The sequence below is a fragment of the Pseudoliparis swirei genome, chromosome 15 (assembly GCF_029220125.1).
Source record: "Pseudoliparis swirei isolate HS2019 ecotype Mariana Trench chromosome 15, NWPU_hadal_v1, whole genome shotgun sequence".
Taxonomy (NCBI): domain Eukaryota; kingdom Metazoa; phylum Chordata; class Actinopteri; order Perciformes; family Liparidae; genus Pseudoliparis; species Pseudoliparis swirei.
Genome location: NC_079402.1, coordinates 17,381,201 through 17,407,973, shown reverse-complemented (window position 1 = coordinate 17,407,973; position 26,773 = coordinate 17,381,201). Strand labels below are relative to the sequence as shown.

The following is a 26,773-nucleotide window of genomic DNA, read 5'->3' as shown; positions in this document are numbered from 1 at the left end:
AGACAGTTGAGTACAGGAACATTGGAACAGACAGAATGAGAAAAATAATGTGCTTTATGCTGCTTACGCATGTTCAACCCTGAATGAAAACACACACAACCAGCTGTGGTAAAATATTTTTATAGAGCTGTAAATCCATATCTGAAATATAGCATCCAAGGAGAGTAGCTCAGCTCACTCAATGTCTCCATTTATATATGCCTTTTATGTAAATATGTCACTTAATCTGTTTAAGTAGGTGTGTGTGTGTGTGTGCGTGTGTGTTGCATGTGCATGTAGACGTGTAGTAATGTGTTATCAATTACAATATATTAAAAGTTTTAAATACAGGTCATAATAATTCATTTTAAATGTCTCTGGATATAAAAGCTGGTGTTCTGACCCTCATTAGTCCATTAATGAAGATGAATCTTTCCTCTGTCTTTTTCTCTATTTACCTATATATAAACTTTATTTATTTCATCTTTTATAAATATACTCCATCCTCTGTGCTGTATTGCCCTTTGCCCTTTGCCCTTTGCCCCGTTCCACCCGCTATATATCCTCTTCATGTCTCCTATTGCTTCCTACTGTGAGTCATATTGTGGACTGAACTTTTGCTTTTTTTGGACTTCAGCACTTTTGCTTCCCTGCACCAGAACCGAACCTGTAAGTGCTGAAGAGGCATTTCTAGAGCAGTAACAACACGGCCCAATCAAACCATCTTCATCTACTCCAACAGCAACATATCCAGAACCCTCGTCACCCTCGTCCCCCTCCCACAGTCTCATGTTTGCATTTAGTGTATTCCCATCCTTCCAGTTCATTCCACGTCTCCGTAGTTCATCATTTGCAGGTTTTTGAAGAAGGGTGCGCAGTGCATCATGGTATCAAAAATGTCTTTTTTGTTTGTTTCCTCCAACCCGCTTGCACTCAGAGGAACCAGAAACATTTCTTCCTGTTCTTCCTGGTGGTGGCGGGGGGTCGCACCGGCTGGGGGGAGTCTTGTTGGTTGGGTGTGGAGGGCTGGGGAGTCGGGGTCTGTGGCGAGCCCTCGGGAGGGTCGCCCACCTTCCATGTGCGTACCACCTGGCCTTCCTGCAGCCGAAAGTCATGCTCTACACTAGAGAGAGAGAGAGAGAGAGAGAGAGAATGCAAGAAAGTTTCAGTTATGTGTGTTTTAACTTGATTGACTGAGCTCTGGTGTTGGTCTCTCCCAGAGATATTTGGTTCTTTAGCTGCTAAATGCTCGACTATGTTCTCCAGCTATTAGTTGCTACCCGTGTCAGTCTGCTGTTGGGTGCTGAGCAGCTGGTGTGTGTGTGTGTGTGTATGTTGTGGCTGCAGCCAAAACCAGTGAGCTGAAACTGGTTACGGAGCTGACTGAAACTGAGATGCAGATTCAAGTGATACTTCTCTGTCGACTCATCATTACGAGATGCCCTTGTCATATTGTGCCATTAGGTCAGATTGTTATCCTAAAAATAAATCAATTCAAAACCTGCAAAATGCAAGAAATAACTGTGGTTGAAAAGCACGAAGGAGGAGAAGCAGTGACGACCGGCACTTCCTGAAAGACAATAACGAAGCTGTTGACAAAGTGAATCAAGAACTAAAACGCTGAGCGCAACAGAACCGCTGCGGCTCCACGAGCGATCCCTGGACTGCAGTCGAGATGCACACCAAAACGAAAAAGTCAGCAAGGTGCACCGACGGTCACGTGACGGGATCGCTCGGGGGGGCCCCGACGCCGAGATGAGATGTCAACTCTGATGCACCTCTGCAGAAGCTGTAGGTAAATGTATAAGCAATAACAACAAACGACCGCATCCGCAATAACGGAACAAAGACAATATTTGCTTAGAGAAATACATTTGTCAGCAGTTGTGTAAGCCCCCCCTCCTCCCCCTCCTCCTCCTCCTCCTCCTCCTTCTCCTCCTCTTCCTACCGTGAACTGCTTCTTTTGTATTCACTTTTTTCTTCTTTGCCGCTATTCTTGCTTATTATGCAGTGGCCTAGTTAGCTGGTGTGTTTCTCTTCACGGCACAGATGCTGGAACAAAAAAAAAAGGACTCCCTCAGTTGAGAAGTGCTGCAGAGGAAAAGCAAGGAGGACCGAGCTCAGCAGCAGAGGAGGAGCAGGAGGAGGAGGAGGCCTGGAGTTCCCCGGCATGAACAACAAGGGCTCTCATGTTCATATTCATCTGACTTTACAGCTCCCACTCCCTCGACCACTTCACTCACTGCCCACTGGTATTCTACAGGGTAAACAAATGAACCATCACACTCCAGACAGGAGCACAGTGCGGGGCAGCGGGTGTGGACAGTAAACAGTAAACAGTAAGAAAGAAAAAAAAGAAGGGAATAAAAAAGAGTGATGAAGAGGATTTCTTTAGGTCGAAAAAAAAAGGCCACTTCAACTAAACCTCTGTGTGGAAGCACAGACGTCTTCACAGCTTGAAACGAGCATCCGGAGCTGCGTAAAACGAGTCACTAGTCAGGAGGACAGTAAGCAATGGAGTCTCTGCTGTCCTCCCCGCCCTGAAAGGAACAAAGTAAATAAAGTGCTCTCCATCCCAACATCTTCACAGCCTCCCTATTTGCGGCGGCGTGCGGCTCAGCCCCCTATAGACTCCCCAGTGGCTCCCCGCCTCGCCTCCGCCGCCTGTTCCCTCTCGGTGACAATGAATCGGCCCGGTCCACAGGCTCCGCCACCGCGGCGCCGTGGGGGAGCTGTCCACCCTCAACCTTAATTATCTGCACGCCGAGCCCACAAACGGTGGCAGGCAGGAGGCTGCGGATTCAACACAGGACTGCCGGTAATAACGTGTAGAGATTGGGCAAGAAAACATGTGGTGAAATAACTGCTTGTTTGAGAAATATCAGCAGAATCAATCAGTTCAATGAGAGGGATGTTTTTAAAAATGCTTTAAATATTCATTAAAGTTGTTGGGGGCTCACTCTCAACAGAAAACTGGATTGACATAATTAAAGAAATCCACGAGATGGAAATAATGACCTTCCTTTTGAGACTGAGAAGGGACATATACACAGCTAGGTAGACAAAATGGAAAAAATATATGTCAAAATAAGGAAGTTGGCAAGTGACACGCCCTCCCTAACCTCACAGGATATGGGACTTGAGGCTCAGTATCTCTTAAAAAGAAAAGCACTGTTTCACCAAGAGGCAACACATATATATATATACGTTTAAAACTAAGTTAAAGATACCCCGTGAATAGAACTCTTTGAATATATTTTGTACGAGAGATCTGTTTGTTGGACCGAGTTTATGATTGACTGACAACGTTGGTGAAGTGTTGCATGGTTGTTTTGATTTTTTTTGCTTCCTTATTTATAATTATTATCCTGCTTTAACATTTTTATCTTTGTGTTTCCTTATAGCCCTTCTTGGCCAGATGCATGGTTAATCTTTTACTTTATTTTTATTTATTTTTAGGTTTTATTATTATTCATTCTTACTTTTGAAGGTTGTATTTCTGTAAAAATACCTAAATAAAATATCAAGTATAAAAAATAAAAATAAAAATATATATATAAATATATATATATTGAAAGATGGAAACATTGTATCTGGAACATTGTTATATACAATAAATAATGATGAAAAAATGACATTATTTTTACATTACTTTTATTTTTTATTATTATTATGCATTCTTACTTTTGAAGGGTTGTTTTTCCGTAAAAATACCTAAATAAAGTATCATGTATAAAACAAAAATATTCTAAAAGATAGAGAATATTTTCATATCTCTGGAGGGGATCTCTGCCTAAATGTGTTGTACCTCTGAGTCTCAGTGGTTGGAGCATCGATGACCTCAGAGCTTCGCTGGGCGGGTCAAAGTGACTCCAAAGTCAACCGCGCATCATTCGGAACAACATCATATATCTTTCTGTGAAGCTTGTGTCAGTACGCTCTGCGTAACCTTACTTTGTGCACGTCATTCCCTCCTCAGAGATTTCCCATATATATCAACTCTTTTTTTAATCATTCAATTTGGGCGGAAGCGACCTTGCCCAGAGCATCTCCAGAGGGGATTGAATCAGCAGATCTGTAGTTATATCAAATAATTTACCTGGAATTCAAGGTTATTCAAAACTGCTGATTTAGAACAATATGAGAAAAACTAGTAGAAATATTCTTAACGATATATTACCATCACTACAAAGTATATATTGCCGTATGATAGTGTTCTGGTGGCCAGAGGATGGAGCAGGATACTTTATTACAATATTATATGCTGTCAGACGAGATACAGGCTGAACTTTTGACAAGCTGAAAATAATATTCTAAAACTGTTTTATGAAAATAATATAACCACAGTGGTTGAGCAGGGCTTCATCTCTTTTTCATCCTTCCATTATATTAAACATTCATACCACAGCACCAGCAGGAGATCATCACTCCTCCTCTCCTCCGTGCTGAGTGGTGGAGGAGAGTCTTTCAGCGGGAGGACAGAAGGCAATCGACTCCGAATAGCGTCGCAATGTTCTCTCCTATAGGCTGAATATCCTTTAAAGAAATATCCAAAAGAACATTTCATTTCTGCAGGAATTACATGAGCAGTCAATCTCTGTGGAGAGCAACCGTCATCTGTTATGATGACACACACACACACACCAACACACCATATAATAGGTAAGCGTTATTGTGTGCACACGTACAAAAACATTACTATACCCCTGCAATACACACACAAACACACACACAAAGGTACATGTTATAGTGTGCACACGTACGAAAACACTACACCAGCCACTATACCCCTGCAATACACACACACACACACACACACACACAAACACAATAGGTAAATGTTATTGTGTGCACATGTACGAAAACACACTACTATAACCCTGCAACACACATTCGCACACACACACACACACACACACACACAACAATTCCTACTCAGGAGACACGCTGTACCCAACATGTATTAACTCTCCTCCACTGTAGTTGGAGGCGGTCCCACCAGCTGCTTGGCCACACCGCGCTCTACATCTGAACATCCTTCCTCGATACCTGCGTTGACAACCTGATGCAAAGGTTTCGATCCTAAACGTATTAATGCTCGAATCTAGTGCTAATTTATTCATTCCCATGAGGTCATCCGTTTCACTAAACTCTGCAGCAGTACGACACAGACGCTTCAGAATAAAGTTTTTCCTCAAATGCGTATTCACATATACGAGTATGCATGTGTTTGTCTTTGTATTGTTTATGTTTTTAATAGGTGTGATCTCAACTTATTCCTATTCATAAGCAAGCAAGCCTCATTTGTTATTGTCCTTGAGGCAAAAGGTAAGGTGTATAAAGCCTTAAACTAAAGGTGATACAGGGGGTGCACAACATGGGTCACAGTTGTATTTTAGGTCAAGCAAGTCGAGCTCAATGAAACTATCAAACAATGTTAAGCGTCTACAGCCATGACAGCAACTCTGTGACGCTTTATTAAATGTTATATAAGCTTACAATGACAATGCAATACACGATGTTTAGCAGGTAACCACATTGTTGTTGTTGTGTATTTGATTCAGTCAATCATTGCAATACAATACAATATTATTCTATATAATAAACAAAACAGAAAGACTGAAAAGGTATAGGTAGAAGCAAACAATGCTTATGTATTCCTATCCTATATTATTATAATCAAATAAATCAGAAAAGTAATATAAAATAAATCCACATAATAAAGGAAAACATATATATATATATATATGTTTTCCTTTATTATGTGGATTTATATAGATGAATGATGAAGGCACTTGCCAATGACACGGTAGGACAAAACGTACCAAAACACTGGCGACGAGGAAGATCTCGGGAGGATAATGACAAGAATAAATATGAAAGAAATTAAAATCTAGGCAATCTGTGCAATAGTTGTTGAGTCAGTCTGGACTCAAGTGGTGGACAGACAGACCGCCAGACTCAAATTATATAATTAAATCCGTATCTCAGGATGACCGGCTTGAAAAAACTAAATAAGTTGCGATCACGAGACATTGTCTCGCGTCTAAAGTTAATGAGATACTTAAGATGTCACTTCAAGCCGACGCCCAGTCAGCTGCTCCGCACGGACTGAGCCGAGGCCTCTCGTGTCTGAGTGACAGAGGGTCGGCCCGGTGTGACTGAGGAGCTGGAATCAGTGATGTTGCAGAGCCACGCCTCCATTCATCACAAAACAAAAGGTAAACAGAAGGCTTCACTAATATAGACTCAGGCGAGAACTAATAAAAACTGATGTCTGAACAGTGAGACGATGCATTACTTCTTCGTGTATCGCTGGAAGGAGACTGTGGGGAAAGAAAGCCACCGACTCCGTAAACATGAGTAACACCTCGGGGACGCGTCATTAGATGAGTTATGCCGTCCGCGTAGCGTTTGACTATGTGCGATATAATTTATGTTAATCAGAGAATGCTAAAAGCTTAAATGCACATCACCAGCAGTCGGATCACATTACGAGAAAACACCTTGCGGCGTCAGACAGAACAATATATTGTATTGAAACAATGAGCCGGGATTCAGATTTGGACTTTTTTCAAGGTCATTACGCTTGGCGTCGTAATTAAGTGCTTGGCAGCGATTCAGAATCAACAACATGTTGTGGAGGATATTAAATAACCTTGTGTAATGTTAATGTTACCGTCTCTCCCTCCATCTATGTCCTCTCGCTTACATATTTTTTCCATTTTGTTATATTTAATGCCTAATATTTACATTTTCATTGCAATTACCCACATAGATTTTCACTAATGTGACCTGATTAGCGACCTCTGGCACTTCCCTCAGAGAGAGAGAGAGAGAGAGAGAGAGAGAGCAGACTCTCACCTTGCTTGTCTTTATCTCCCCGTGCATAAATAACATTAAATGTTGTTTATTGACGAGACCAGACGAAGAAACCTAGAAGATTTAGGGTCGGAGAAAGTCGTTTACAACCACGAGCTATGTAAATAAAGAGCGAGGTTAAGATTGATTACTGCGGAAGCGTAAGCCGGGGATGAGGACATGAAAGCAGGTGTAGACCTGGAGTTTAGAGCCCCATCAGAGTCCGCCTGCAGCGTAAGACTTGACCCGCGACCGCTGTCCAACTCTCAGTGCTTGGTTTACTCTGCAAAGCCCGTTGCATCATGGGAAGACGCTGTACAAACTGTGTAAATGAGACAAGTTTTACAGTGAACTGTCAGCCGAACGCCAGGCTGGCAGACCTGAGCATCCTGGATCTGCTCAGCGGGGGGGAAAAAACAAGCTGTTGACTGTGAATTCACACTCATTACTAGTTTACTTTGGAAGTTCAGTGTGCGAGAAGCCGCTCACACCTCGCCGCGGCTGCCAGCGCCGCTGCTCGGAGCGACCTGGTTCTTAAATGTAGCATAACAGAGAGAGTGCCAGGTGAGATGTAGACCTGTGACAACACAAATGTGTCGTGTGTCGCTATTGACGGACAAAAATACACCGAGAGAGGAAATGAAAAGGTCGCAATCACAGGTTTATACAAACTGCTATAAGGGATGTTGGCCTCTTTGTAAACACAGCATTGTCATGTTATTGACTATAAAGGGAAATATTGGCTTAAATGACAAGAGAGCACTCTCATGTATACAAGGTAAACAAATGAAGCAACCTCACAGTGACAACAAGACCCCATTGGTCCAGGAACAGCCAGTTACATAATTGCACTTTGTGTTTTTTTCATATGAATTAAACAAACAAGACATCATTTGTTAATTTGTGATGTTGAGAGATGATGGCGGGCAGATGTAGTTACATTTGGACAGAGCCAGACTAACCCTTTCTTCCTGTTACATATATTTAAACAAGCAGACGTCTAACTCTCTGCTAGTAAATTAATGATCGTATTACTCAGAAACTATATAGTACGGTGAGGTTGGTGGCAGTTGCTTGTTGACCCATTGAGCAGCAACATTTTGAGTTGTGTTTCTGGCCAGCTGATGAATATCAGTTCAACAATCACCTGCTTTGAGCTCTGTTATTATTACATTTCAGTCATTTAGCAGACGCGTTTATCCAAAGCGACTTACAATAAGTGAATTCAACCAAGAGAACAAACTCAGAACAACAAGAATCCAGAAAGTAACATTTCTTTCTACAAAAGTGCCATAAGTAAATGCCATTTAAGTGCTAATCTGTTTTTTAATCCAGATATAGTCGTAAAAAGATGTGTTTTTGTTGCTCCTCCACCATCTTCCAGCCAGGGTTCCTCTCAGCCCCTGACCACAGCTGGTGTGTGTCCCGTGCTCAGTCTGCTCTGCAGAGTTTGTGTAAGTTGTGATTTGTTCTAAAGTCTCTTGGATCTTTACCAGGAAGTCAGCGAGGGTGAATTAAAAGGGGGGGGGGGGGGGGTGATGCATTACCTGTTTGTCCTCCACTGAGTATTGAGTGATAGCTGCTGTGGCGGAAGCCTCTGATGGATGAGTGAAGAGATCTAAACTAGAGAGGCTCTGACAGCAGGGTGGCAGCTTGCCACCTGGAGAAAAAAAAACATCGAGCAGTATAGGCTCCATTTATGTCTCTTTACCCATTCATAAACACACACACACACTAACATATGGAGGCTTTCTGTGGGGGGGGGGGGTGTCTTTCACCTGGAGGTGGGATGGATGGTGGCCGTCTCAGTGGGAAATGAAGATGTAGGGCTGAGGTGAGCTGTGGGGAGGATTTATAAAACATCGGGAACAGATGGTCTTGTCCCATAAATAAACAAGACCATCTGAGGGAAGATTGGCTCTATATTGTCATTATTGATGATGTCATCTGTGTCATACTCACTTTTTGTGATGACCCAGAGTTTTTGTGTCTTATTTTGTGTCTTATTTTGAAGTCCCTGTCTCTCGTGTCCTCTGTTTCCCTGCACTTCCTGTCCCTGTGATGGTCTGCCCTGTTCCTGATTGGTTCCTCTTGTGTGATTGCTAGCCCCGCCCACATTGTGTTCACCTGTGTCTCGTTCCCCGTGTCCAATCAGCTGCACCTTCCCTGTGTATTTAAACCCTGTTTGTCTCATTCCCTTGTGTTGGTTCGTACTGTTACATTTGTGTCCTTGTAGACCTGTTTTTTATTTAAGAAGATTAAAGACTCTGTGGAAAGTTGTTAGCATTTGGGTTCTCTCTCTCTCTCTGCTGCTTTACTTCTATCTTGCATGGTTCGGGCCGTTGTAAATTAGTTCTGCATGTTTTGGCTCCTATTAGTTTTGTTTTAAATTCTTTTTCATTGTTTCCTGTTATAAACTTCTGGTTTCTTTAACTAAACACGTGTCTGGTCAAATATCAGTCATAATTCTGAGTCTTTAAAATTTCTCCAACTACATATAATGTGGTTGTTAAACTTAGATTTCTTCCCCGAAAGTCCCCAGGGAGCCACCTGGGGACTTTCGGGGATATATAATATCGAAAAATGTAGATTCCTATAAAAAAATTCTTCATTTTTCAAAATGTTTCTAATGTCTGTCACTGTTTTATGTTGTATCGTCTGAAACGGTGTCTAATGTTCTGCTGCTGCCGTCTTGGCCAGGACTCTCTTGTAAAGGAGATTTATAATCTCAATGAGGCATTTCCAGGTTAAATAAATAAATATAAATACATATACGTTTATTTTGTGTAAACCTTTTTTGTGACAATGTGTTGACGTGTCTGCCGACAGCCTAGGTCCAACATGTTGCGCAATCTAACGTGTGCACGCCCTCTTCACGCGGAGGGATTTTCGTACAACCTGGCAACCGAAAGGAAATATAAAGCGCGAGGAGACGATTTTAATGAAGCATTTAGCATTTAATATCTCATCGATCAATCATCTCTGATAATGACACAAGCTCAGTGGCAAAGCAGGGAGAGGATTGAGAGTGGGTGCTACATGGAAGAGCGAGAGGGATCTAATTTCTCTGTGGGTGTGATTCTAACGTGATTAGTATTTATATGACACATCATCCACATTAGGCACTGCGTCCCTGTTGATCTTCCTCTCTCCTCCCCGTCGCAAAGACACAACACAATGCTGATGGGTACCATCTGGCGCTCGCTGTTGGCACGAGTTGGGCTCTGTGATTATTGCCAAAAAGCATGAACAAGGGTCCTCGCTCTCCCTCTTGGTGTGTCTCTCTCCCACACCCAGCCCTTTATCTCTCATCTATTCACACAAGCAAACTCCTAGGTGGATGGATACATATTTCTAGGACATGTAGGTTTTTTTAAGGGTTTCTCGTCTCCATTGAATGCCTTTAGATGCATGCACTGGCAGCACACCGCTGTGGGGTTATCTTGTACATGTAAAAACAGACTATATGGAACGAATAATGCTCTTTATTTCTTGTTTTCTTGTTGTGTTGCTGGGGAAATCACCTGCTCCCACTGGCTGAGCGTTTCCTCTGTGCAGCTTTATATGAATGAGAGTGATGGCCACATTGTATTCCCTCCCTCTCCCCTGTGAGGGGCCTGTTGCTCTGGGGCTCAGCCCCTGAAGTAAAGATGGATTACTGCAGAAGAACTGCCGCCCTGCCCTTTACACATCTCACACACACACCACTTATCCATTATCATCCACGGGGGAAGCGGTGCGCATGTATGCACACACACACACACACACATACACAGGTCTGAAAGGTATGACAGGGTTGTTAGCAAAAGGTCGGAGTCAAGAATCATACAAATCTTTCTTTAGAGACACAAAACCTCTCATATTCAGTTATACTGAAAATACATCCGCTCTTACTTTCCTCTGGTGTGGTCTTTCTATCTGTTCCTATGTCTCTCTCTCTCTCTCTGTTTCTCTCTTTCTCTATTTGGGGTTTAAGACACACAGCGAGGAGGAAATTGGTTCGTGTTCGGATCAATTTCCCGTCAGATATGGACAACCTGGTGATTTGAAATATCAGGAAAGCAAAGCCCGGCCTGCAGTCTGCAGATTACCCTGACGCTGCCTGGCTAAAGGGATTTAACCTCAGGGTTCAATAAGTGCCTTATCGACGTGGTGATTTGGATTACTCGGTGTTGAAGATGTATGCACTTTATTCTCTTTCTATACAGCACAAACACTCCACCCTATTTTCACTGTATTTGTTTTAGAAAGTTCATTTTCAATTGATATTTAAAAATGTTCAACAACACACATTCAATGTGTCTACGTTCTGTAGCTGCCTCTATTTATGGTGTTATATACTTCAATATATGGCACTTTCTATCTCTATATATTGTCCTTTACAGCTTTATATATGGTTCATATCCCTCTAAATGTGGTACTCTCTACCTCTACGTTCTATCTGCTACGTCTCTCGCTGTACGGCGTCATTTGCTCGAACCAAATGCACAAAGTATTTCTTCAAAATTCATCACGGTGGCGTGGATTTGCTCCACCAACGCCAGCAGCGTGACGAGGCGCTGGGGGTCTATTGTACACAGAGCTGCACAAATAAAGAAATGAAGTCAAATTTGGTTTAATTCTCTCTCGTAACTTTTTATCTCGCCGCCCCCCTATAGTCAGGTCCTCTCTCTCCATATTTGCTTCCACCTTCACTTCCTGTCCAGAAGGAAGGCCAGAGTGATCCCTCTCCCTGGAGTCAACAGTTTTCTCGCTGGCTCGTTCCCTTTCATTGTCTGAAGGAACGTTCCACCTCTCGAGCGCTTTCAGAAAAGCTCCTGGCGTTATCAGCTGGGAATATTTTGCTTTAGGGGAAACAGGCCCTAAGGATGTGGATCCTGGTCTCCAGTGTCAAAGTCCTGCAGTTTGTACGCCCACGATCCCGACCTCCCGATGAATCATGTGGCGATTCGTCCTCTTGAAAAAACATTTCCACGGAACTATTTTTCTGCAAAGCGTTTCCCTAGAAAACGTGAGTCCATCATTTTATGCATCCTTAATATATGATTAAAGACACTTTAAACTCTGATGTGAGGTCAAAGGTCAGGGATGTCGTATGCGTTCAGATTGTAAAGCCCTCTGAGGTACATTTGTAATTTGTGATATTGGGCTATACAAAATAAACTGAATTGAATTGAACATTTTAAAACTAGAGAAGGATCGTGGTTGTGGTTAACAAAAGGGCAACAACAATAAATGAGTCGGGCTCGCACGGCCATCTTACACACGTGGGCTATCTCTACATCGGATACACTGGATGTACATCGTGAAGTGTGTAAAATAATCCAATATGAACATTAGTTATACGAATACAGGGCAACACGATTTTTTAAAAGTTGCTTTTAGAATTCACATTGTCTTTTTTTGTCTTTTACACCAACACTCATGATGTACTCCTCCTCTCACTTAACCTGCATATTCCCGTGAATTTGTTGTGTATTCTATTCACTCAGGTATTTCCAATGCCTGTTATGATAATGCCAGAGCATTGTCAATATTTAATGAATGCCTGGAAGCTGAAGTTTATCTATAATTTGCTCACCCATCATTGTTTTCCAGAGGAGCTCAGCTAAATGTTCACATACCTGCGCTCAGATTTTTTAAATTATTTAAAAAATTCCCCGCTCATTTGCACAATGTGTGTTACGGTGTAGATGTTGTTTCCCCTGAACACACTACAAACACACACACACACACACACACACACACACACACCTGTGGGAAAGCAAAGCTGTCGGCAGCTGCCTGGGCAATCTCTCCTCTCCTAGCCTCCTCTCCTCCTCTCCTCCTCGCCTCCTCTGTGACGCTCCCCTAACCCTCTTTCCTGCAGCTCCTACACCCAATCCAGGGCTGTGATTTTTGCACCACTTCTCCGCATTCCCCATTTAGGTGTGAAATGTATTTATATTCAAAGCGCAGAAAAACGTAGGAATAAAGGGAGGAAGAGAGCGGAGGATGTGACACAAGCAATCTCCTGGAAAAGGCTTTCTGATGTCTGTAAAGTCCCGTGTTCCTCTGGATGAAACCATGACAATGAGGAGCTGCCAGTAGCTATACAGGCCAGTGTTGGAACCATGTGCAAAGTATTTGAAATTGGACCGATATGTCCTTCTAGGCTAGATGAGAAAGTGAATCAAAAGGTAGTGAAAAGGAAAAGTGAGCCACAGCTGAGGAGAAGCACTCTGGAGACGGGGAAGTAGCCGGAGCACATTACAGAGGGCAGGAGGAGTGTGAATGAGGGCTGCATGCACCGCAGCCCACAGCTCTGCACGCTCACCGGAGTGACGGCAAAGACTCTCTACGTTGTTCTTACTAGATTTTCCACTTTACTATGACTCCTTCACATTTTCTTTCCTCCGATGCACACAAAAAACTGCACGCTACTTCTACTTCGCTGTTATTTTTTTATGTTGTGGTTGTTGACGCGATCATTTATTTCCCTCCGGAACCTCATCAGGCTACATGACACCGCCCGTTTGACCATGCAGGGCATGCACCGCCCGTCCATCGTGGGGCCTGGCAGCCGTCCTGCACCCACACGGAGCCAACGGCGAGGGGTCTCCAGGGCTCCCCCAACACTATTATTACGCTTTAACATATCTTAAAGCCAGCTGGGATTTATTTTGAATGTGGATGAATATTTTACTGCACACTGGAGTTAGGCATATGTATAAAAAATTAAAATAAATAAAGTGGAAGAGGTGAGGAGAGTGAATAGCCAGTGAGAGAAAACAGAGATATCGAGATGCATGGAGAGTCGTCCCAATTTCACAGAGTCTCTCATGCTCCACCGACTCCCCCTCTGGTCCGTCGCTGTGGAAGGACGGCGTGCGAGTATCAGGCCTCCATCATGCAAGGCTGCGTCGGTGGAGACGGGCGTCAGGGAGCGCCGACTCGCGATGAAGGCGTGCAGCGACGGTGGCGAGTGACGAGTTGTTTCTGCGGCCGCTGCCACAAAACGTTCCTCTCCGGCCACCCCCCCCCCGATGGATCTGTCCGCTGCGAGTCGTGGAGACTCTGCAGAGGAATCCTCCAACCCAGCGACCCCCTCCACCCTATTGCGCCTGGCATTCATATGCACATCTTATGTGAAGAGGCATTCATTGACGAATAAGATGCTTAAAGGAGTCACCACAGAGAGAGCAGAGAGAGAGCAGAGAGAGAGCAGAGAGAGAGCAGAGAGAGAGCAGAAAGAGAGCAGAGAGAGAGCAGAAAGAGAGCAGAAAGAGAGCAACGTGAGGCCGCAGTACGGATATCAAACCGACGTGAGTGGCGTCCCCACAGATCTCAGTCAACTAGCAAGAAAGAGCGAGCACGCCTCCTTTTCTCAATTATCTGCTGTGCAACACGATTGTGTTGGAAAAAAGCAACAAACAAAAAAACTGTGCACCCGTAGATTAGCCGGAAAAAAATGTAGGGTATTAGAGAGTCGTTAATCCATCTCGCAGTAGCAGCTCATCGAGTTCCTCCAGCGAAAAGCATGATGGAGCAATAGACAGAGCAGCGGAGGTAAAGCATGATGGAGCAATAGACAGAGCAGCAGAGGTAAAGGATGATGGAGCAATACACAGAGCAGCGGAGGTAAAGCATGATGGAGCAATAGACAGAGCAGCGGAGGTAAAGGATGATGGAGCAATAGACAGAGCAGCAGAGGTAAAGCATGATGGAGCAATAGACAGAGCAGCGGAGGTAAAGCATGATGGAGCAATAGACAGAGCAGCGGAGGTAAAGCATGATGGAGCAATAGACAGAGCATCAGAGGTAAAGCATGATGGAGCAATAGACAGAGCAGCGGAGGTAAAGCATGATGGAGCAATAGACAGAGCAGCGGAGGTAAAGGATGATGGAGCAATAGACAGAGCAGCGGAGGTAAAGCATGATGGAGCAATAGACAGAGCAGCGGAGGTAAATGATGATGGAGCAATAGACAGAGCAGCAGAGGTAAAGCATGATGGAGCAATAGACAGAGCAGCGGAGGTAAAGCATGATGGAGCAATAGACAGAGCAGCGGAGGTAAAGGATGATGGAGCAATAGACAGAGCAGCGGAGGTAAAGCATGATGGAGCAATAGACAGAGCAGCAGAGGTAAAGCATGATGGAGCAATAGACAGAGCAGCGGAGGTAAAGCATGATGGAGCAATAGACAGAGCAGCGGAGGTAAAGTACAGATTAGGCCGCCGTCTCCGAAAGCTCCTCCGGGATTAAGCACAGCAGCTCCTTGTTAGACCTCCCTACTTCCACACAGCACATTCGCTATTCGCAAACAATATATACATAAAACACAACTCCACCCACTAATGAAGGCTCCTGTGCGGCCACACGCTCAGATCCACGTATTAACATGCAGTTAGTGCACCACTGGAACTGGATACATAACATCAGATGCATCATGCATTATTCTTCATGTAATGTGAGACCCTTAAAAACACAACAAATGAAGCGTTAATTCATAAATCTGGGTTGGGTACAAAATGTTCAACGTGTCACAGGCTAGATAGACGCGAGTATTTACATACGCTTAAAGTGGCATGAGCATTTTTACGTAAGCTGTGCCCGAAAAGAAGTTCAGAGAACAAAGGTGTGTGTGCATCAGAGAAGATCTGGACTTCACATATTATTGTTTTTATTAGACTCTTTTTTGTGTGCATTATGTTGAACAATTCTTGCTGTTTATCTACTTTAAAGTAACCTTTAGACCGGTGGTGTTTAACTTTTATTCAGTGATGTACCCCCTGTGAAATATCTATAGCCAAACACCCCCTAACTAGCCATTTTGGGTTAAATACACAGCGCCGTGCCATCAGTGTCTGATTTAATGTATAATATATACACTTATGTTTATGAACTTACACTTATATTCTGTTTCTAAATAATTGTTTTAATGGATGCTAATTTTAAATATGTTTTTTTTTTAGAAATCTCATGCAGGATAAGGATAAGGACGTTTATTGTCATTGTAAAAAAAACATACAACGAAGTTAAGTTGGCGTCTCATGCAAAAAAAAACATGTATAAAAACATTTAAAGACATTTCTCATTTAAAAATAAATACAAAATAAATAAGAATAACTCAAAGATAAAACACAGGCGTAAAAGTGAACAAGTATCATGTAAAAGAGTTTGTTGCCCCCCCTTCCTGGGTGGGGTGCTGGGTGGGGACCCCCTGCAGTACTTTCACGTACCCCCAGGGGTACACAAACCCCCTTTTGAGAACCACGGCTTTAATTTTTCTTTTTTTGTTATCAAATCTTTTATTGGTTTTCGAGGTATGTACTCAGACATAAAAACATACAAAAAATAAAATAAAGAATATATATATATATATATATATACGGCTTTACGTTTTTTTAAACAAAACCTACCTGTGATATAACCGTACTCTGTATAAATATGTGCTTATTCACTTCATTAAAGCTGCACTATTCAAACTAAATACGGCATTTGTTTTTACTGCATTTCTCTACAACTAGTCTAACAATTGTGCATAAAAAGCAGCATCAGCATTCCTCTAGACTCGTGGGCTGTGGTCACGTAAACAGTTGTCGTTGGTTGTGAGCGAGAAAAACCCAAAACTATGAGCTTAAAGCAGCTAAAGATCCGCGGAGGGGAACTGCAGAGTAAGATGATAATATCTGTGCGACTTCTTCCACATGACAACTTGATCTATTGTTCATATGAAAACATTGATTGCAGCAGCTTTAAAATACAGTTGTGTGACATCAGATTTACTCGGCTCAAGTTTTCTTTTGTGGAGGACCGATATTCTCACACCGACATTCTCCATATATACTGCTGAGCTTTTCATGGAGATTGATGCTGTCATGTGATGTGCTGAGCCGCGCTTTTCTTTGAGGGCTAAAACTTCTCCAAGAGCCTTTTTTTTTTTAATTGATGGAATCTGTCCTGTCAGATTTTATGTTTTTTCCATCACTCACTCCGTTCCGGGCTTCACTTTATCTCTTTTTTACCTTCCTCTCTATCGCTGCCAAACATTTCTCCTTAAGACTCGGCTTAAAATTGGGACTCAAAGAAAAAGAAAATCTCCGGCGCTTTTCAAGGAGGAACATCGTCTTGTCACACATAAAAGACGCGTGTCGAGATTGAGCGATAAAAACCTCGTCTGACATATAAATAGTGGCTTGGGATGTCGGCTGAGAGGTGATGTATGGAGTGTAATATTTCACTTCCTCAAGTCTCAGGCAGCTCTTCACGCCGACATTCCTGAACCCTCACTGTGATATCTTTCGAGATTAATCTGTATTTAGTGTCTGAATGAATCACTCGTCTTCTTTTCCATCTGCTCTCCTTCTCTCTTTTTTCCCATCTCTACATCTCAGATCTTTTCTCACAGATCTTTTTTTCTTCACATACCGTTCAAAAGTTTGGGGTCACTTAGAAATGTCTTTATTTTTCAAAGAAAAGCACTGTTTTTTCAATAAAGATAACATTAAATTAATCAAAAATACACTCTATACATTGTTAATGTGGTAAATTAATATTTAAGGTGGAAGTGTCTGGTTTCTAATGAAATATCTCCAGAGGTGTATAGAGGCCCATTTCCATCAACGATCACTCCAGTGTTCTAATGGTACATTGTGTTTGCTAATCGCCTTAGAAGACTAATATCTGATTAGAAAACCCTTGCAATTATGCTAGCACAGCTGAAAACAGTTATGCTGGTGATATAAACTATACAACTGGCCTTCCTTTGAGCTTGAAGTTTGAAGAACAAAATTAATACTTCAAATATTAATCATTATTTCTAACCTTGTCAATGTCTTGACGATATGTTCTATGAGATGTTCAATTCATTTGATAAATAAAAGTGTGAGTTTTCATGGAAGACACAAAATTGTCTGGGTGACCCCAAACTTTTGAACGGTAGTGTATCTCCCGATGTCTTTCTTGTCCGTGTCTGAGGTTTGCGTGCACACACTCGAAATAAATGACTGAAAATAATCAGATTGGACTGAATCATTTATGTGCTGTACAGTAATTTAAACTTCAGAAATAATATCATTTGTTTGACAAGCAGGTTTACGTCAAGGTTGCGTTGTAGCTACAGGAAACCCTCTATTAGCGCTGCAGAGTTCATACATAATAAATGAGTGCGTAGGTGAGTATGCACAATCAAATCACTGAAAGCAATCAGTCTTGGGCGTACACACAGCTCCAACTCATAATTAAAAAGACTGATGATGAATCTTGGCCCATTAATTGGGTTACGCTGCCTCAGATTCATGACATAATTTTAATACAACCCTTTAAGGTGTTTACATGATTTAGTTTTAATAATCAGAGTTACGCCGAGATCCTACAACGTCATTTGTTTCTTAGACTTCTATCTACAGCCTCACAGGATTAATATTACCTGACAATGGGGCACTTACACCTCTAGAGGATTATCAGTGAGTTCCTTGTTTACCAAATTCAAGATGGCCGCCCCCATGTGGCGTGGTCGCTTACCAAAGCCAAAAGTCAATTAGCAAATATTGAGAAATGTGGTAGGATTTTTACATCTGTGCATATTTTAATCTAAACAACAATAAATGTGTTAATGCATCATTTTGATAATTATAATATGCACATAATATAACAACTCTTCATTTAAATACACTTAAATATACATAATGCTTCACCTTAAATACACTTACACTTGTTAAATGTCTGAAACCTGCCCGTCTGCACAATTATCGCACTGTGTTTATTGTTTATTGTTGTGAATGTCATTGTCTATTGTTGCACCACCCGCCATGCCACTTTCCTTGTTTATGTAAATTATACATGGCAATACAAAGTTTCTGATTCTGATATAATAGAAATGCAATATGAGTATTTTATATTTGAAATATTATACTCAAATATATATATATATACAAAATATATATATATATAATATAATATGTATAATATATATATATTTTTATATATATAATATATTTATATATATAATATATATATATTTTTAAAGCCCAGGTTTTTTAAAAAAGCACAGCTCAAATGAATTGCTGTTAAAGCCGGCTGCATAATATATTATTCAACGGAAAATCAGATATGCAAATTAAAATGACCTCAGTGTGATGCGCCTGGGGGGTTGCCCGACCAAAGGGCGCCGCAGTACCGTTGCAGTTATTGTGTCGGATGCTGCTTGGTGGGGGACAGTAGACCTGGGGCTCCTGCACTGAGAGGACCCCAGTATGCATCCCAGGGTTGGATCAGCACGATTCAGCACCCCGAGAAATTGGAAGTAAAGCGTTTGGGTCCACGTCGATACTTTGTGTGTCCGGCTCTCCAGGTTTAGTCCGGTGATCGTACCTTTATGTTTCTGCACGGAGGCTACAGCACGACGGATGTCATCCCTCCTCTCGCTCCACGATTACTTTCTTCTCTCCTCCCTCTGCAAGATTGTCTTCTTCTGCTAATAACCATGTCCTCTTTTCTTGGTGCATTTTTGACATTTACAACCCAGAGACAGGGATTTTAATTTCATAGCAATCCTCACTTTTCTTTCCCCTTCTTCACCTCCGGTAACGTGTTCAATCGGTTTGTTCATTAAAGGATTTCAATTCAAATTCCAGGAGCGGGATGATTACGTAGCCAGTGTGTGTGTGTGTGTGTGTGTGTGTGTGTGGGGGTGCATGTGTGGGTGTATATGTGTTTGCATACTTGACACTGTGCATCTGTGTGTGTTTCTGTGTGCGTGTGTTGGTATGTGTGTGTGTGTGTGTGTGTTTGTGTACTTGACTCTGTGCATCTGTGTGTGTAAAAGAGAGATAAGGAGAGTAGAAAAAGGAGACGAGGAGGAGGGAGTAAACCAAGTGGGACCACCGGTGCACGATCTGTGTTGATATTCACCTCATTAAATCTGAGAGCGTGTATGTGTGTGTGTGTGTGTTTGTGTGTGTGTGTGATACCTCTTAATAAATAATAACCGTTTTAAGAGATCAAACCTGCAGTGGCGTTGCGGTGGCGATGAGCGGCCATGATGTCCCACCGTCCCACCCAGCCAGAACACTGAAACCCCAAAACTGACGTGATCGTGAACGACAGCGTGACGCACGCGAGCGCCGACGCACGCACGGCGCTCTCGCTGCTCACGTGTAGAAACAAACCCGAAACATGCAGAAACCCTCCTCCGTGAGAGGATGACGATGCACCTGTCCACGTACCTGTAGATGATGCAGGCGCAGTCCCTGCAGGTCCCACAGTTCTCGATGTCCTGCCCGGTCCGGTATGAATGTCTTCTGTTGAAAAGCACAGAGATGACATATCAGGGGTAAAAAAACAAAAAAAGTGATGTTTTTCATGTGTGTGTGTGTGTGTGAGGCTCCAAAAAACATGTTCAGGTTTCATGTTGAACCACATTTCTGTGCAAAACACACCAATCTCATCCTCTCTGGAATCACCCCGGAACATTTTTTAATGATCCCCCTTCCAACCGACGCATTACGTAAACCACGAGTCATGGAACCTCTCCAGGCATAAAACAATGCTTATGAGGTAAAAGTAAAGTCTGCATGCATTAGACTTATCGCCTCAAAACTGAAATTCTTAGATACAAGATATGTTTTCACCTTAAGAGACAGAAGGCCGTGCAGTCACATGTTCAAATGTCTGCAAAGTATAAGTGTTAAGTGTAAGGAATGTTTTTAGGATTACGCTGCTTAGATATCAGTGGAGCCTTTCCATGGAGACACACATCCATCCATCTCTATCTTGTCCACATCATGTACTATTTTGGTGTGATAAGGCAGGCGGGGGAGGGGGATTACTAAAGAGCTTACAACGTCGGAACCAGATTAATTAAAGACTTGATGAGGACGGTAAAGGGTTTACACGGTGAGAGGCGTGTAGCGCATCTGAAGCCACCGACATGATGGCTGGTTCCCATCTATGCATATATGTGCATGAGGGAAGAGCTGCAGCGGAGTGGATGCAACCGAGAAGGCCGAACACCCCCCCCCCCCCCCCCCCCCGGTGCGGAGTGGCATGAAGTCTTCACTACATCACTCTATCAAGACTCCACAGTGAAATCAAGAGTTGCATGACTGGCATGAGACGCCCTCCCCCTGCCTTATGGGGTTTCTTCTCCTCTGTCTATTGCTCGTCCTGCTGTTTTAGCCACTTCTCATTCTCACCAAATTGACATAGTGTTTGGCATGTAGCCAACGTATTTATTACAAAAAAAGCTTACAATGCTGGCATTGGTTAGAAATAGATGAGTTGCATCTCAGCAACTCTTAGGGGGAAAAAGCTCCGGAGTAACGACCGTCTCTCTGAGATATGCCGATGGAGCGAGGTTACCACCGCTGGGATGTGGGTATTCCTTTTTTTAAAGGATATTCTGCCGACTACAACCCACGTGTCTACTCCACTCCAGGAGAGGGAATGCATAGTTTTACTGCAAAGCCATGATCACATTATAATGTATTCCCCTCTTTTGTTTTTTTCTATGGAGAGAACCGGATTCTCACTCGAGAAATTAACTGTCTGGGAATAAAACAGCAGGCACTTAAGCCACATGCTGACATTTACCTTCCAGGTCTCCATAATATCAGGCACTCGTAATCAAACACGGTCCCACTGTTAGCAAAGAGACAGAGACGTCCCTCAGGAGTTGGTTGAGACGAAACAGCGAATGAAAAGAGGGAATATTGGATCTATATTCATCAGGTGGACTCATATTTATTTTGTTAAATTGCTCAGTAAATGTGTAAATAGGCAACTGTTTGCTAATATGTTCACCATATGCACCTGCAGTTAAAGATATAATATGTCAGTGTTGTTTCTGTTGCCTCCAATTAGCAAAAAACAGTTATTGCTGGTTTGAGGATTAGAAGTTTAAACACATTTCTCTTTTACTTCGACAAAAAGTTATTTTATCTCCTTTCAAAAGTGGCAGTAAATCTTATTGTTACTAGAAAATGTATTAGTCTGAGAATAATCTGGCAATACGAGAGGGTATCTATTTAACCCTCCTTTTACCTTTACATTTCCTAACATATTTTACCCTCGGGGTCAATTTGACCCCAGCAATTAAAACCTCCAGAAAATTATTAGAATTAATATTGTTTCCCAAGTTTAAGTGTGAGGTACTTTATGTTTGTTTGTTGACTACCTAAATAGCCCTTTAAATATATAAAAAAGTTGATATTTCTTATATGTTTAACACAGTGAAAAACAGCCTGGGGTCAAATTGACCCCAAGGAACACCGACATTAAACATTGAATGGGGTCAAATTGACCCGAAAGGTAACAGGAGGGTTAATAAGGGTTAACAGAAGACTGAATCTTAAAGCCACACTTGACTCGGCCCTGAGCTGAGAGCCCCGTTGGCCCCGGCGGCCCCCGGGTATCCGGCTCCACTAGCCTACGACTTCCAGTCGGTTTTAGTTACAACATCAAATTTGGGACATTCTCTTTTGGCCCCGGGCTTTTACACAACATTGAAACCCAGACGAACCTCTTTCAAAACCCCGGGGCTATGCAACACTTCACAGCACTGCTCATGTTATGTTTGAACACCACCTTCGATATAAGTTGCAAAAAATCAAAACTGTGATTCCGGGGCATCTACCCTATGATAGAATGTGTTAACCTTTGATATAGACGATGTGTCGTGAAAGCTAACCGAGGAAAGAGTCTTCCCAAAGTTGACTAAACCCCACGTTTCAACTTTTCAAGGTTGTGAACTGTGTTCTCAGATGAATTCAGTAAAGTGGGCTCTTGTTTCATCGTCCAATGATATTGTTGCAATTACTGTGTGCCTAAATTGTGTGCAGTGGGCCCTGGGAGAAATTTCAGTCTTGAAGGGATTCGTGAAAAACAGCAAGAAAACAATACAGGAGGCTGCATTAGTGCAGGTGTGTTGTTTCAGAGTAACATAATGAAATCCATAAAGGCCTGTTTGAGTAGTAGATCCCTACATTTTAAAACTTATCAGAAGTCCAAAACACCGAACAGCATATTCAAATTCTCTGAGATGGGTTAATCATGATAACATTACACAATTACAAAATAATCTATCATTAATATGCACTTGCACGTATTGGATGAGTGAAGTCGCATTGCAACACTTGCACACATTGCACTCTTGGCACATCCACTGCGTCGATGGGTTGGATGAAGTCCATCTAAATGTGGCCGTAGGTCAGCCGAGGGCTAATGAAATGCAAGAGTGAAAAGCCTTCAGAGCAGCTAACGTCAGTGGCTGGATGTTATGATCTTATAGGAGTAAAGGAAGCATGCTCTGGTGTAATGTGGTATGCAGTACGACTCAACGATCTGATTGAGCTGAAAACCCCTGTTGATCATGAGATTCATGGCGTGGAGTCAGTGTGCAGGCATTTCCTTTTTAATCCCTACAATGTAAACTGCAAACCAAGATGAAATATTGCCTCACCCTTCTCTTTCGGCTTCCTTCTTCTCGAGGTCTTGAATGACATCCAGCAGGACCTTAATGGTGTTCTGGCTGGTCTCCAGGACCCCCTCCAGGCTTTGGAGCTGAGTCTGCAGGTTACGAATATCATGCAGGGGTCCGTTGGGACCCAGGAGCTTCTCTGTCATCCTGGATGGGTCCAGTTTACACCTGGCACCAGACACCAACCCTCCCAGAATCTCCTGGACCTGTCTCAGTGTGTCAGCCTGGGTGGCAGTCAGCGGTCCGGCTGTAGGCCGCTCCCCAGATTCAGAGCGGCCCCTGGCTCCAGAGCAACTCTGCTGCTTTGCAGGGCATTGTCTGTTGGGGGTGTTGGGCCTGGCACTGGGTCCTGAGCAGAGCATTTTGTGCAGCACCCCGAGCTGAGCCTGGGCTGAGCTGAGACAGCTGGACTTAAAACAGGCCTTGGCAGGAGAGGAGGAGGCCGGCTTCTCTTCCTTCATCACAGCAACTGGCGGAGTCTGAGCTCTGTGCTTCAGAGAGCTGGCTCTCTCACACAGCTTGGGTGAGTCTGTACATTTTATATCTTCCCTTTCCTCCTTTTCCTCGTCTTTATCTCCCTTGCCGGCCTTGCCGTCTGCCGTGAGCACGGGGGTTCTGACTGCAGGACCGGGTGGATCGCTTCCCGTTTTGCGTGGCGTGTAAGGTGGAGGTGGCGGCGGTGGAGGCGGAAGTCGAATCCCCCTCTTATCTTGAGCGTTGTACGGCGCCTGAGAGGGGGGCGTGTATGGCGGCGCGGCACGAAATTTGGACGAATAAAGAGGAACCGCTTTCGTTGGGGTCGCACACGTTTGTGCATTCGGAAGAGTGGACGCGTATGTTTGCACGAGGGGAGGCGGAGAAGTGCAGGATTTTAATTTGGGGACTGGGGAGGAGTAGGGGGTGATGCCCGTGTTGGCAGAAGAGGTATTTTGCAGAGCTTGGCATGGAATGTCGCAATGAGACACACTTTGTGTGAGAGTGGCATAGGAAGGCAAAGTGGAATTTGGGTGAGGGGCATGGGCACCAACCGAATGCGTGGTGGAGTCATAGGATATGGAGGTGCACGACAGGGAAGTTTGAGTCACGAATGTAAAAGGTGTAGCGGTTGACGCACTGTGTGGTTGTTCATGTGTTACGGCAGCGGTTGGAAGTCTGAGGGTATCAACAGGAGTTATATTGGGGGTTACAGTTGGGGTAGGAGTGGAACAGGTTGGAGGAGCTGGTGATACTATGCTTGAGATAGGGGTGGAGCAGTTTTGCATGGGGCATGATGGTGCAACTGGGGAAGGACTGGAGCATACCACAACTGTGCTGGGGGTTGTTGGCGGTGACACAACAGTGTAATACGGGATAGGGTGTTGGGCAACAGTAGGTGCAGAAGTGGAACAAGGAATGGACAGCGCTATGGGTGGAGGCGGGGTGATGCAAGCTGGCTTGGCTGGAGAGGAGCAAGGTGGTTCAGCGCAGTGTTCGGGGGTCCGTGTTGGCGCACTTGCAGGTGGGGGCGATTTACAGTAAGGCACAGTCGTGATTTGGGTGCTGGGAGGATCTTGAGTCTCAGTTGGGGATGCAGGACTCTCAGATTGAATTAGTATGGGGGGTATTGTGAGAGGTGGAGAAGCACAGGGGCTGCACATTTGTGTCTGGGTGGTGCAAGGTTCGGGATTCGGAGGAGCTGGACATGGCGAATCTGTTTGTATTTGAGTGGTGCACTTTTCAGCGTTTGGAGGTCGGGCCGGACGAGAGTTGGCGATCGGAATCTGAGTTGTGCATTGTTTGTCACTCAAAGGTGTCGATTTATGTTGACTCTCAGTTTGACTTTGGACGGTGCAATACTTTGAATTCGAAGGTGTGGAAGGGCTCTCTGTTTGCACTTGAGTGGTGCAGAAGTTGGTGTTTGAAGGCGGCGGGGATGGACTGTGGCTTTCGGTTTGAGTGGGAATGGTGCAGTAGTGCACTTCCTTTCCAGGATCACTTGCTGTCCGATTAAGCCGCTTCCTCCTCCGGACCATGGAGGGAGTGCTGCTTCCCTGACGCTTGGGGCCGTCTCGACAGGACGCGGAGGAGCCGTGAAACGGCTCCGTGTTGTGAAACACCGACGGGGGACAGCTATGCCGGGAGTTCTTCACCAAACTAACAGCTGATTTGATGTCTGTCCTGGAGGCTCTGGATCTCCGTTCCACCGCAGCTCGATCGCCAGGCCCAGGAGGACCGTTCTGGTCCTTGGACCAAGACCCCAACACATGGTTGTGCGCAAGGTACTCATCTTGAGAGTCATGTTCGTCGTCCCCATCCATGCCCAGTGAGTCCCCGAGGCTGTGGCTGTGTGTATGGGTGGAAGAGAGGGGCTGGGGCTTTTTTAGGCATGGGGAGGTCTGGATGGCTGTGCTGGTGCTCGTACTGGGCCTGCGTGTCATCGGCAAGGTCAAGGAGTTGATCTGTGGCGGGGCCCAGCATCGCCGCGTGGGACCCGGAGTCAACGGATGAGGAGGGGCCCTGGCTAAGAAGGCAGCGACCACCTCGATAGTACTTTCCATGTCCCCACGCACAGACCCCACCACGGAGGTTTGGCCAGGTAGACTCTGAGTCCGAGGCCCGTCCCGGGCGGTCCACGGCTTCGGGGACCTGCTGCCGTGTTTGCGAAGAGGATGCGGGCTGTCGCAGTCCGGTGCAGGCCTCTGATGGCTATTGTTTTCTCCCGTCCCACTGTTGCCGCTGCTGCTGCTGCCATCCTCCAGGTCTTTGAAGCGGACCTGGTGGGTGCGGTTGCGGCGGCGCTTGAGGCGGCTCTCGATATCTGGGGAGTCTCGATTGAGCAGCACGGAGCGCACAGTCATCGTCCCGGGCAACTTGTCTGCCAAGGTGCTCTTGCCGTTGGTTCGGCCTGTGAGCAAGTGGTTGGGCTCTTTGCTCACCATTTCTCTTGAGTCTCTCTCTGCCCCAACATCCACAGGCTGTTTGATGTTTTGAAGGCCTAGTTCTGTCAGTACTTCAACAAGGAGAGAGAGCTCCCCATTGCTTTGTATTCCTTATTGCAGTGAGCGATTTGTACAATAGATTGACCGAGTTCCAATTTCATGACAGAATAGACCGTGTAAGATTCATTATTTCATCGGATTGTGTGCAGCTGCTTAGGTTATCTCAAATCTATACACCAAGGACTTCCTTTTCAACGAAGATGGTCCCCTAGAAAGGATGGGTTACCGTATTCACAGTTCAAGGTGTGGTAATATTAAGCACAGCAAGTAAAAATTGATTAAAGATCACTGTGATAAATTCTAACCTCCTCAGATTAGCTTTTCTTATACAAAAAAATAAATATATGCAGCATCAAATACTCATGAAATGAGAATGTGAGAAATGTCCACACTCTCCCATTTCTTCTGAAGTGGTGCACTTTTGGCTCCTTATTTATTTTTAACTCGCCAGGGAGACAAACTCTCGATGAGGCTGAAGAGGTTACCGGCAAACAAG

The 26,773-nt window shown here is 44.0% G+C and overlaps 1 protein-coding gene across 1 annotated transcript; it reads right to left on the bottom strand.

Annotated features, from left to right (window-relative positions):
- Positions 1–104: 104 nt before the first annotated feature.
- LOC130205708 (serine/arginine repetitive matrix protein 1) lies at positions 105–26,217 on the bottom strand. The gene is made up of 5 exons (XM_056433207.1): positions 25,174–26,217; positions 24,487–24,610; positions 23,282–24,236; positions 20,049–20,123; positions 105–1,102 (listed from the first exon to the last, which is right to left on the bottom strand). Exons 1-5 carry the CDS (start codon positions 26,215–26,217, stop codon positions 913–915), a joined length of 2,388 nt encoding a protein of 795 aa, XP_056289182.1. The 3' UTR covers positions 105–912.
- Between the last annotated feature and the right edge of the window lie 556 nt (positions 26,218–26,773).